General features: G+C 50.5%; 6 protein-coding genes across 6 annotated transcripts; 4 read left to right on the forward strand and 2 right to left on the reverse strand.

Moving 5' to 3' along the window:
* Positions 1–356: 356 nt before the first annotated feature.
* On the forward strand, positions 357–1,172 carry METBIDRAFT_11909 (uncharacterized protein; the record flags this gene model as incomplete). Its single annotated transcript, XM_018854124.1, has 2 exons — positions 357–406; positions 428–1,172. The coding sequence occupies 2 exons, from the start codon at positions 357–359 to the stop codon at positions 1,170–1,172; spliced, it is 795 nt and encodes a 264-aa protein (XP_018711896.1).
* Positions 1,173–1,594: 422 nt separating this feature from the next.
* METBIDRAFT_31917 (uncharacterized protein) lies at positions 1,595–3,155 on the reverse strand. The gene has a single exon (XM_018855945.1). The coding sequence runs from the start codon at positions 3,123–3,125 to the stop codon at positions 2,010–2,012; it is 1,116 nt and encodes a 371-aa protein (XP_018711897.1). The 5' UTR covers positions 3,126–3,155; the 3' UTR covers positions 1,595–2,009.
* A 975-nt stretch (positions 3,156–4,130) lies between these two features.
* Positions 4,131–5,110, forward strand: METBIDRAFT_31920 (uncharacterized protein). The gene has a single exon (XM_018855946.1). It carries the CDS (start codon positions 4,589–4,591, stop codon positions 4,889–4,891), a length of 303 nt encoding a protein of 100 aa, XP_018711898.1. The 5' UTR covers positions 4,131–4,588; the 3' UTR covers positions 4,892–5,110.
* On the reverse strand, positions 5,029–6,376 carry METBIDRAFT_182134 (uncharacterized protein). The gene has a single exon (XM_018854781.1). It carries the CDS (start codon positions 6,218–6,220, stop codon positions 5,492–5,494), a length of 729 nt encoding a protein of 242 aa, XP_018711899.1. The 5' UTR covers positions 6,221–6,376; the 3' UTR covers positions 5,029–5,491.
* A 155-nt stretch (positions 6,377–6,531) lies between these two features.
* METBIDRAFT_42165 (ubiquitin-protein ligase) lies at positions 6,532–7,695 on the forward strand (the record flags this gene model as incomplete). Its single annotated transcript, XM_018857507.1, has 2 exons — positions 6,532–7,250; positions 7,536–7,695. 2 exons carry the CDS (start codon positions 6,532–6,534, stop codon positions 7,693–7,695), a joined length of 879 nt encoding a protein of 292 aa, XP_018711900.1.
* Positions 7,696–8,140: 445 nt separating this feature from the next.
* Positions 8,141–8,320, forward strand: COX7 (cytochrome c oxidase subunit VII; the record flags this gene model as incomplete). Its single annotated transcript, XM_018857371.1, has 1 exon — positions 8,141–8,320. The coding sequence occupies one exon, from the start codon at positions 8,141–8,143 to the stop codon at positions 8,318–8,320; it is 180 nt and encodes a 59-aa protein (XP_018711901.1).
* Between the last annotated feature and the right edge of the window lie 3,937 nt (positions 8,321–12,257).

The following is a 12,257-nucleotide window of genomic DNA, read 5'->3' on the forward strand; positions in this document are numbered from 1 at the left end:
TTGACCTGTTTTGGTGACCTGTATGAGAGTGGTACTGGTAGTTAGTACTGGTGAGCACTGGTGGTACTGGTGGTACTGGTGGTACTGGTGGTACTGGTGGGTACTGGTGACCGGTGCTGGCGATTTGGTCCCCAGAGACAGGGCCGCGCCGAGCCGCAGGCCGCAGCCAGAATGTCCAGGGCCTGGGGCCCAGGGCCAGGGTTTTGGGGCAGGCTCCCCGGGCCGCGATCCCAGGGCCACAGGGCCCGCCGCCCGCGCGCGCAAAAACGCGACCCGGGGCCCAGCGCCCGCCATCGCCCGCCATCGCCCCCATCGCCAGCCCAGAAAGAACACTGGAGCCCGCCACCAACACCACCATGAGCGAGGAAATCCGGCTCAACGACTCCCAGTTGGGGTCCCAGGAATAGTACGTGCCCGCAACACACAGCAGGCGCCAGCCGCTCTCCGCAGCGCCCCCCGGCGCTTCTCATACTGACGCCTCTAGCTGGAACCAGTTCTACCGCAAGGAAATCGAGAACTTCGGCCAGAACGAGCAGGACACGGGCGAGTGCTGGTTCGACGACTCGGGCGCCGAGCGCAAGGTCGTCGACTTCTTCTGCCTGCTTGTGGACGAGCACGAGGTGCCGCCCACGGCCCGGCTCGTGGACTTGGGCACGGGGAACGGCCACTTGTTGTTCGAGCTTTTCGAGACCATTTGCGACGAGTGCCCCGACGCCGGGTTGCAGTACCACGGCATCGACTACTCGCCGGACTCCGTGGCGTTTGCGCAGCTGATTGCACAGAGACGGTACCCGCAGCAGCGCTTCACGTTCGAGACGGTCGACTTCATCTCGCAGGACTGCGCCTACTTGGCGGAAAACGCCGGCTCCTTCGACGTGCTCTTCGACAAGGGCACGCTCGACGCCATAGCCTTGAACAACGACCCCGTGCCCGGCTTTGGCGGCAAGATCGGCTCGCAGGTGTACCCGATCCAGGTGGAAAAGTTGATGCACGCGGGGTCTCTTTTGATCCTCACTTCCTGCAACTTCACCGAGGCCGAGCTTATCCAGCTCATCACGCAGAACGGCACCAACGCGTTGCGCGTGTGGCGCAAGATTTCCTACCCGTCCTTCAAGTTCGGTGGGGTCGCCGGCTCGACCATATGCAGCATAGCGTTCGTCAAGGACAAGTAGCACAGCGTACATAGGAAGGGTGGCTGAGAGCGGCCTGTTGTGGCCGTGTCATCCATTGAATCAAAGAAGCATGGACAGGACTTGTGTGTGTCGGCAAAGCTCGAGGACTGTAGGACGGCTCGGGTGTAAGACGGTTCAAGGAATGTAAGAAGGTTCGAGGAGTGCAAGAAGTTCAAGGAGTGTAAGAAGATTCGAGGAGTGTAAGAAGTTCAAGGACTGGAAGAAAGGGCTGGTCTGTCACTTTCTGAGGGCCTTTTCCGACTCAAGTCCAGGACTAGGGCTGGATTGTTTCTTGTCTTGCATGTTGGCGGGACAGTCATATCAACCAAATTTGCGGCGCTCAATCCCAGAACCGTTCTTCTTGATCGATTCTTTACTCACATCTGATGCAATTCCGGAACCGATCCTCATGAATTTTCCATACTATCACTTGACTCGATTCCAGGACCGTTCCTCTTGATCTTGTCCAGACTGGTTCAATAGGACCATTCATATTGATCTTGTCCAGACTATCACCTGGTTTAATTTCAGAACCGTTTCACACTTTCTTGTCCCGACTATCACCTGGTTCAATTCCAGGACCGCCCTCATGATTTTTTCCATACCATCACCAGCTTCAATCCCAGGACCGTTCCTCATAATTTTGTCCAGACTATCAATCAATGCCAGCGACTCCTTCCGGTCCTCGCACTTGACTCAATCCTAGCGCCTTGTTTTGGCTTTCTCATTCTTTCCACGACAATCAATCGCATTCACATCTGCATACCTCCTCCCGTAGCATCTCCAGTAGAGCCTCCCGCACCCATTGCGAATCGCCTCTCGCAACTGGTCTCCGCTCTACTCGTTCCCAGGATCCACATTGGTACTGAGCCTCTGCAACGTGGTATTCTCGCCCCCGGCCTCGTTTTCGCTAGAGTCAGAAATGAAGCGGAACCCCGTGGCCGGCGGCTGTGCGGCCGTCTCCGGCTTGGGACTGGCCGCCAGCTTGATTTGCTCTTTGAGCTCAGAAACCTTGTCCACGAGCGCATCTCGGATCTCCTCGCTCAGAAACTTGAGCATGTACTGCACCGGCTTGCCCTCCGCAGACACCGCGGTCATGCGCAAGAACTTGCCCGGCGAAAGACTGGCCTCCAAGCCTTTGAGGAGCGTGGTGGTCTGCGAGATTTTGTAGTTCAAAATCACACGCAACAACCCATTGGAGCGCATGACCAAGCGCGCCTGGGCCGGGTCCTGGATGGCCTGGTTCACGTGGACGGGGCCGCGGCCCCTTTCTTTCCAGCCCTCGCTGATGTTGGAGAGATCCAACTCAAACAACTTGGCCGTGGCCGAGTACACGGACTTCTCGTTTTCCTCGCCCGTTTCGACTTTCTTCTCGCTCAAGTCCACCTGCTTGTATTGCTGTGAGGAAGGGCCCAGAGAGACTTCTTTGTCGGTGTCGGTTTCCTTCGGCTCGTCAAGGAAAGACTTCTTTTGCGACGCCTTCTGGAGCGCATTGGAGAACTTGGACCCGGCGCCGAAAGAGCCGCCGAAACTGCCAAAAGACAGCGTGGCAGGGGCAGCCTGCTCCTGGGCCGCTTCCGAGGGCTTGGCAGCGGCATCAAACACATTGGTGTTGTTTTTCATCCGGTCGAAAATCGAGGCATTGCCAAAAGTACTGGCGGCGCCAAACACCGGCTTTGCCGAGCCGGGCAGCGCGGTGGTGCCGAAAACGGGTTTGTCGGCGTCTGCAGAAAGGGGCGCCGGGTTGTTTTGTTCTTTTTCCGCCGTGCTGGTGGTTTTTTGTGGCGCCCCATCATCGGCCAAAGACGAGGCCCTGTGCCCAGTGCTAGTGCTGTCGGACGCCAGGGCATTGACAGCGATTTCGGCGTCCAGCGGCAAGTCGGTCTTGGCTTTTTTGGCGGCGGCGTCTTGTTGCGAAATGCTTCTTTTTTTGGCAGGAGATCCGTCGGTCATTTTGGGAGCAATGTGTGGATTTGATTTGGCTGGGCCGATCGGGGTATTTCTACCTGTGCGGCCTGCGCGGCTTCAGGGCCCGGGGCCTGAAGAAAAGAGCGCGGAGAAACCGATGGGGCCAGCCGCAAAAAAAGTGGCCCTGGCTTCCGGCCTGCGGGCCTGGGGGTACACTGCCCCAGCAGCTCCCAGCAGAGGGGAGGACAAGAGTTTACGCTTTGGGCCCAGAGTCTGGGAGTAAAATGAAGTAGTTGAGGTAATTGAAGTAGTGAGGTATTGAAGTATTAGAGTAATTGAAGTATTAGAGTAATTGAAGTATTGAGGTATTGGAGTATTAGAGTAATTGGAGTATTAGAGTAATTGGAGTATTGAGGTATTGGAGTATTAGAGGAATTGGAGTATTAGAGTAATTGGAGTATTAGAGTAATTGAAGTATTGAGTAATCGAAGTATTAGAGTAATTGAAGTATTGAGGTATTGAAGTATTAGAATAATTGGAGTAATTGAAGTTTTGAAGTAGTTTAAGTGCTTGAGGTAATTGAGCTAATTGAGGTAATTGAGGTATTGAAGTAATTGAAGTACTCAAATCAATTGAAGCACTCGAACTAATTGAAGTGCTTGAAGTAGAATGATGAGGCTGTGGTTTTGGAGTCTTTGTTTCTATGGTGGAGGAGAGACGTGGACTTCATGGTCTGCGGTGCGGGCCTTTGCCAGAGGATGCGAAGAATGAGAGTAATGAAAGTAGTTTGATTAGACTAGAATGGTTTGATCAGACCAAAATAGGCGTCGGCTTGGCTTGAATACCCAAGAAAAATCCCATGTGTCTGTATCCTGCTTCATCTTGTTTTTCATTTTTCATTTTTCTGGAAATCAGAGTTGGTTAGTCCCTGGACGTTCAGCTGGTTCCGGTAGGTGGCCCCAGGCCTGAGCGAGATTCGCGCTGGATGGGCTTGGGCCAGGAAATTGGCCCCAGAGAAGATCCATTAGGCGGTACCCAGATCCAGGCAGCACCCAAATTGTTTAGACGATGAAACGAGAAAAGAAAATTAGGGAGCGTCCAGCCCAGAGTTTTTGTTGCTGGGAGAATTTCAACGCGGTGTGTCAAAAAACATGCATTCGCTTCACCAGAAGGGTCTGGTATACATGGCCCATGGACCAGGCGGGCCACGTCTCCGAATCGCCGATTCTTGCAATCCCCATCTATGCCTCTACGGCTCCAAACAACACGTTCTTCTCGATTTTGCCTTTTTAAAGAAAGCCCGGATGGGAACCGAAATGCCGACGTCGCAGCTTGTTTGATTAATTGCTGCGAAACAACCGGGGAGTATGAGCCATAAAAAAAAAAAATCTCGACATGGGCGTCCAGAGGCCCTGTTGATGGTATTCTTGGAATCTCGTTTGTTCTGGTGCGTCGTTGGTTTTCCTCTCGAATGGAGCGTAGCATATTTCAACCACCTAGTTTTTGATATGCTCAACAACCCAGCAGAAGGAAAAAGCCCCCACCTCAAAGCATCCACCCCTTCCCTCATCCCGGACCTCATGTCCTCGAACCCATATGGTGCCATGCACCCGATAGAAGAAACAGCTGCCTGGACTCTGTACCACGACCAGCATACAAAACCCCCTCCATATCGAAAATACGACTTTGGCGTTGCGTACAGGAAAATAGGAAGAGTGTACTTGGTTTTAGGGTGCCTGATTGTGTTTGGGATATGTGCCTGGAAACTAGTGTATTTCTTGGCTCGTCAGATCAGCGGCGGCTTGAACTAGTAAATGCAGAAAGATGCGGGGGTCGTTGTAAGGCACGGCCGAGGTGAAACACGACCCTATCGCAAGAGATGAATTGAAATTGCCAGGATGGTTTTGGATTCGACGACAAACCCTTCGATTTTTATGAAAGAAGAACAAGAACCTTTTGGCTCGCTTAGCCCGGCAAGGTGTTGAACCCATGTTCAAAGAAAGGAAAGGTGTCATTTTGGATAGACTCCCCGTATTTGCTTAGACTTGACGTCCTAATGGGAATAGAGAAGATGTTATTCAGTAGAAGCAGCAAACGTGCTCTGCAGTTCCAGCCTGGCAGTGATCTGTTGTAGAGCACATAAGTAGGAACACCATATATTAACAGCATGGGCCAATACCATCATCTGAACGCTGGCCGACAGGTCCCGCAAAAATTTAGTTTCGAGCTAGTGACTCGATTTGTTCGTAATGTCATCCCCCCTGTTTGAGGAGAGCAGAAGCAACGAGCGTGAACTGGCATATGTCCAATTTGCACTATTGCATTTGCAAGTCCATGAGCTTGGTTCCGGGTATGTCTCCTGCACCGGGCTGGATGGTCCCTTGCGTAGGTGCACCCTCTATTGTGTAGATTCACGGGTGCGCCAAGTTTGCATCGTTCTCCCCAGAGCCCTGCCTTAACCAAGTCTCAGAAAATACCGGCCGTTGGGTTTCCAGCGGCTTGTTCCGGTGACTTGCGGCCAGAGCGTTCCCCATTCTTTCGCCATTTCTTAGCTCTCGGAAGACCGCGAAGTCTGGGCGCGCCCCAGGTGATTTGGACCCCGGCCCCAAATCCGGCCCCAGGCAGTACCTGCTATATAATGCCAGGCCCGCGGCCGTTCTCACTGCACTGTCAACTCCCAGTTCCACCATGTCTACAGAGCCGCCCGTACGTAAGAGTCTGCTATTTAGCGCCAACGCCACCAAACACAAAAAGCCCACTAACCCCAGACCACAATGAGCGAAATGCAGAGTCTTCAGAAATTGAGGGCCTCGCTTGAGGCTGTCAGGGAAGCCACCGAGAAAATCCACCAGGATCTCCTTTCGGCCTCCGAAAACCAGAGGACTATCGCCACAGAGATCTCCAAGACAGCCACAGCAATTGACCGCTTGTGAACAGTCGGGGGCTGCAAAAAAAAATCTGCGTGAGGATAGCGCCTGTTTATCCCATTCTGCGTTTTTTTTGTACCTTTTTCCCATTTTGTCTTTGCCAGTTTTCGCCCCAAATAACCGCCCAGCCACCAGTGGGTGCGTGCGATTTGGGCCGGCCCGCGCTTTGTTACCCTGGGCTGTTGGAGCCAGGGCCTGTGGGGCCAGCGCCATCGGGCCAAACCCAAGGTCCTGCACACAGACGCACGCTCCTGTCACTCACTCCAGCAGAACGCTGGTTCCATGACCCCCAACAGAACAACACGATCGATCCTGCGAGTTGTCTGCTTTGATCCTTTTTTAGTTTTGTGCACAAGTCTGCTGAAACCTCTGCTGAAGCAATTTCAAGAAAAAGTGCTAACTGCCGCAGGTTGGAACGACCGCTGCCAGCAAAACTCTGCATAGACCAGATATTGTGTTATTCGGCGGAATACTAGCAACTCTTTGAACACCCGCCGCGCCACCACCAAACACACAGCTGCATCATGTCCGTGTCGTACGACGACCAGCGAGTGTGGCTGAACATCCACCAGGACCTCAAAGACGAGCTTCTCCTCCGGACGGTGAGCTTCCTTGAGTGCCTGATCTGCTCCGAGGTGATGCACGTGCCATATTTGGCCATCTGTGGCCATTCGTTCTGCTACGGCTGCCTCGATGCGTGGTTCGAGACCAAGTTGAACTGCCCCACGTGCCGCCAAGACATGGAGGAGCCGCCGATCCTCAACATCCAGTTGCGCGAGGTCAGCAAGGCCGTCACGGACTTGGTCATCGACACGCTAGAAGACGAGAAACACAAGAAAGAGCTTTTGGACGCGCGGCTGAGGCTAGTCGCCGAGTACGACCAGGCCGCCAAGACCAAGCGTTTGTTCCGCGAGGCCTTCAACTCGGCCCCCACGCTTGTGGACAGGTCTGACGGCGTGCCTCGATGCGGCAACTGCCACTGGGAGGCCCATGGCTCTGTGTGTCTCCACTGCGGGGCCCGTTTCCGCATACCCCGGGGCGACCTGTACTTCGACTCGGAAGACGGCGACGCCTACAACGAGGACGAGGAGGAGGTGGAGATGTACGGCGTGGACCATGCCAACTACGACAGCGAGGACAGTTTTGTCGACACTCGCGACGAGCGGGAAATCAACAATGACAGGGAGCAGCACGACTCGGACGGGCTTCTTTCCTCGGGCGAAGACCATAGCGACGCAGAGCTGTGGGACGGGTTCCGCCGAGACGCCGAGATGTACCGCGCACACGATGACCAGGACACAGACTTTACACATACGAACGCGGGCCTGTTCACCGACCTGGATATCGAGAATGGCCGCAACGAGGGCCGCCCCCAGACTATAGCCGTGGACCTGGGGCGGGAGCTGGGCTCCGAAGCGGACACAGACTTCCAGGACTATCCGCCCGTGCCTGTGTACCTGCCCCTGGGACTGGACCTGGTGTATGAAGACACCCATCACGCAGGGCCGCGCGGAAACGGCGAGCTCAGCGATAGCATGGAGCACGCAGTGGAGCAGTTGCATGACCAGGATGTGGAGGACTACTCTACGCACTACGAGCCTGATTTCGAGGCGGGCTCGGACTCCGACTGGGGCACGAGCGTGGCCATGGGAAGCAGGCCGCAAATCGTCTACCTGGATTCCGAATGAGTGATTGGTCCTGGGCCCGGGTGAGTGATCGGTCCGGGGTCCATGTAACTAATTGTTTTTGACACGAATTACTAATTGGTCTAGGGCCCGAATTTCCGATTGGTCTAGGGTCCGAATTATACTGATAGACACGCCGTGGTGCACGGGTGCAGCCAAGAAACGTCAATGCAAGGTTCAACGAGCGGCGGGCGAGGAGGTAGAGATGGGCGGGGATGGTAAAAACAGAAACAAGGGCTGGCGGTGAGAGTACGATTACAGGGCAGGGAGATGCCGGGCGAGAGCGGGCTGGCCGATGCACGTGGATAAATGGCCAGCCGGTGCAGGCGGCGCAGGCCTCACACCACGCGGTCGTGCGCAGCCCGGCAAATCAAGCACTCCGCCATTGGCTGAGAAGTGCGCTCCGCATCCGCTAGTCACCCGTCTTGTTCCCACACCACACGCCGAAATGAACCCACAAAGAATCATCGAATTGCAAAAGCACTACCAGAACACCAACAAGGAGTTGTGGTTGAAGGGCCCCCGTTCCAAGATGTTGGTGTACCCCTTCTACGCCATGTTCACCTTCTCCACCGCCGTCAGCTTGTACTACACCGGCAGGGCCATTGCTGGAATCAAGGAGGAGTAAGCCCCGCTTGCCCTCAGCCGCAGAACAAACGGAATGAAGTAAATACTGTATAGCTCTCAAGAATGCATTTACACCAGACACCCGTGTCGTAGTCCGCCGCCTGGTCTCCAGATGGCATAGGCCGCAACAAAGGACGAGGGTGGTATCTACGGGCTTTTTTGTGCGGGCTTTTGAAAATGACGAAAGCCGGCTGCGTGCGGCCCACCTCTATTTTGCCAGCTGTTTTACCAGTGTTTTACTAGTGATATACCAATGTTTTGTCAGGGCTGCCTGGCCGAAGAGTGGCGCGATTTTTTCCGGACGTGGGCCCATAGTCGGCCCACGTCCGCGTCACGTGACTGCCCCGTTGCGGCCGGTCCCATGTTTTCTTACAGCGTGGCCCAGTTTTTTCGTGATTATTGATTGGCAGAGGAAGTCAAGGCTTGGCCTTTCTTGGCCATGCGGGGCCTAATTTCTGGCCCTGCTCTGTGGCCCAAAACGCCAGACCGAGGCCCAGAGGACACGGCCCGGGGCTGTCCCGTCCAGGCCCGTTTAATTATACGAGCCTCGCGTTGACCCATTTTCTCTCTGCGTGACGCCTGATGGATTCACGAAACGTTGTGATTTTTTGAGTTGCATTTTGCCGGTCCGGCCCAAAATATGGACCCAGGCTCCAGAATATGGACCCAGGCCCCAGGCCCGCGCGCCGGCAGATATGGCGCCAAATATTATGGCCTTAGAATAGGGCCCCAAAATTTGGCCCAGGCCCCAGTGTATGGGCCCATGCCCCAGCAAAGGACCCCTGAAAATACCCCGAAATATGCCCGCATACATCTTGAGAGAAAAAGAGGGCTTCAATAATTTAATAATGCCAACTTGATCTTCGTCTATTCCTACATGTGTAGTTTTAAGAAAGTCATATGATACCTTAGTCATGTGATTAATTACGGCCGGAAATGCCCCAGGCCCCACGCCCGCGCGCCCGCAGAAATGGCGCCAAATTATTGCCCAGGTCCCAGACCCAATTCAAATTTGATATTTGTAGAGAATGACTAGTATTTACCCTAATAGTTATAAAATGAACTGAAAAAATTGATCAAAAAAATCTTCTAATCAAAAGATCGAATTATTGTTGGGCCAACTGATGGCTTTACTGAATTTATATTTTGAAAAGGGAGAGATGATTTGAGTATGGTCTCTACAATTGTATTTCCAAGAGAATATATAATAAATTACGCACCATCAAATATAGTCCAGGCCCAAGCAAATAGTCCCAGAAATTCCCCAAAACCAGCCCCGCATATATCGAGAGGAAAGAGGGCTCTCTTCATAATAAGGTCATTCAGGTTATCATCTACAATTGTAGCTTTTAGAAAAATATGAAATGAACTATGCACTGCTAAATATGGCGCCGGCCCTGAAATAAACTAAACAAAGCAGGATAATTATTTCAAAGTATTATATTCACATCGTAAGATGGATTTGTAGTTTGATTATTTTATAACGCTTTTGAATTTAGATCTTGAGAGAGGGAGGGTGGGCTTTCTCTGAATTTAATATGCCAATTTGATTGTCATTTATTTCTACAATATAGAGTTATATGTCATTATCGACCGCCACGCCCGAGCAAATGACTCCTGCAGAAACCCATAAATATGGCCCCAGGCACCAAATCTAATATATGCAAAGGATGACTTGTATTCACCCCGGAAATTGTAAACTAAGATAAACTGATCAAACTAGAACTAATCAAGCAGTAAAACTGACTTGTAAAAGATATATTTATTGGGCATTTAAGTGATAACTGCACTGAAGAGGAAGAGAGAGATTTCTTTCAATTGAAAAATGCCATTTTGAGTCTCATCTATTTTAAAAATTGTACTAATAAGGAAGTCATCTGATAAATCACGCACCGCCAATATGACCTGAGGCCCCAAAAGTGTGGCCAACCCCAATCCCCAAGCTTTTATGTGTTAAGGAAGAACCGTCTTCACCGCAAAAGTTATTATCTAGACTAAGCTAAACAGGGGTTTTGATTCGAAGTAGCATTATTATATTGAAAGATAGATTTATGAATTAATTAATCAGTCATTTTATTTAATGTGTATGAGGAGGAGATAGAATGCCATTTTGATTACCATCTAATTTACAATCGTAGTGTTAACAAAGTTATACGATGAATCACGCACCACCACGCCACAGAAAATACCCCAGCAAACCCCGAAAGTTGGCTCCGCATACATCTTGAGAGAGAGACAGGGCTTTCTTCTCATTTAGCAATGCTGTTTCGAATGTCATTCATTTTCACAAACCTAGTTTTAAGAAAATTATACGATACATTAGTCACATGCTAAATTACGGCCCCAAAATGCCCCAGGCCCGCGCTCCGGCAGAAATAGCGCCAAATATATGGCCTCAAAATTCTGCCTCAGAACATGGCCCCAGGCCCCAGGCCCCAAATGTAATATATGTAGACGATGACTTGTATTCACCCCAGACGATGTAGACTAAAAGGAAGCTATCTAAACCAGACTCAACTTAGCAGGGTATTTTACTCAAAATATCATTACTTTAATCAAAAGACATATTTATCGTTTAATTAAGTTATATTATGACTTGATTTATATCTTGAGATGGAAAGAGGACTCAGTTCCAAAGTTACAGTGCCATCTCGATTATCATCTATTTCACAGTTCTAGTTTTTAGAAAGTCTTATATGATAAATGTGCACCGCCAAATATGACGCCAGGCTCCAAGTCTAATATATAAAAAGGATGGCTTGTATTCGCCCCAATAGATATGAACTAAACTAGACTAAACTAAACTAGACTGAACTAAGCAGAGTAATTAATTCGAAGCAGCATAGTTATTAATGGATAGATTTATGAATGAATTGATCAATCGTTTTATTGAATGTGTATGAGAGCGAGATAGAGCTCACTCAAAATTTAATAATGTCATTTCGGTTACCATCTATCTTAAAAAGATAGTGTTGACAAAGTTGTATGATAAATGACGCACGGCCAAATATGCCCCACGGTCCAGCAAAGGGCCCCTGAAAATATCCCAAAATATACCCCGCATAGATCTTGAGAGGAAGAGACGGCTCACTTCGAGTTTAGTAATGCCAACTTGATTTTCATCTATTTTGAAAATGCAGTGTTACGAGAACTGTATAATCAACTACGCATCGCCAAAGATGGCACCGGCTCGAAAATGGCGCCAAAGTGTGGCCTCAGAATAGGGCCCCTGAAAATACCCCGCTTATGGCCCTGCATAAATCTTGACAAGGACAGTGGAAAATCTATCAGTTTAACAGTTCCATTTTGATTCTTTCCTACTTCTATAATTGTGGTTTTAAAGGGAGTATATGATAAATTAGGCATATGATCAATACGGCCCCGAAATGCCCAGGCCCCATCCCCGCGCGCCGGTAGAAATGGCCCAAAAACAAAGTATTGTCCCAGGCTCCGAAATATGGGCCCAGACCCCAATGTATGGGCCCATGCCCCGCAAAGGGCTGAAAGTACCTCAACTATGGCCCACCATATCTTAAGAGCAAGAAAAGACTCACATCCGGCTTAGAGATGCCAAACAGATTATTATCTATTTTGCAATTGTAGGAGAATTATATGATACATGAGACATACGATAAAATATGCACTGCCAAGTATGCACCGCGCCCCAGCAAATACCCCAAAGTATGGGCGCGCATAAATCTTGAGGGAGAGAGGGCCCACCTCCAACTCACCAAGGCCTTATTGATTCTTATCTATTTTACAATTGTGGTTTAAAAGAAGTATATGCTGAATTAGACATATGATGAATTGGGCATATGATGAATTAGACATATGATGAATTAGACATATGATGAATTGGGCATATGATGAATTAGACATATGATGAATTAGACATATGATGAATTAGACATATGATGAATTAGGCATATGATGAATTA

The sequence above is a fragment of the Metschnikowia bicuspidata genome, assembly GCF_001664035.1.
Source record: "Metschnikowia bicuspidata var. bicuspidata NRRL YB-4993 chromosome Unknown METBIscaffold_3, whole genome shotgun sequence".
Classification (NCBI taxonomy): Eukaryota; Fungi; Ascomycota; class Pichiomycetes; order Serinales; family Metschnikowiaceae; genus Metschnikowia; species Metschnikowia bicuspidata.

Bases quoted from the DNA above. Each gene is read 5' to 3' on its own strand.
- METBIDRAFT_31917 (XM_018855945.1), bottom strand. From the start codon at position 3,125: ATGACCGACGGATCTCCTGCCAAAAAAAGAAGCATTTCGCAACAAGAC.
- METBIDRAFT_31920 (XM_018855946.1), top strand. From the start codon at position 4,589: ATGCTCAACAACCCAGCAGAAGGAAAAAGCCCCCACCTCAAAGCATCC.
- METBIDRAFT_182134 (XM_018854781.1), bottom strand. From the start codon at position 6,220: ATGGCGCTGGCCCCACAGGCCCTGGCTCCAACAGCCCAGGGTAACAAA.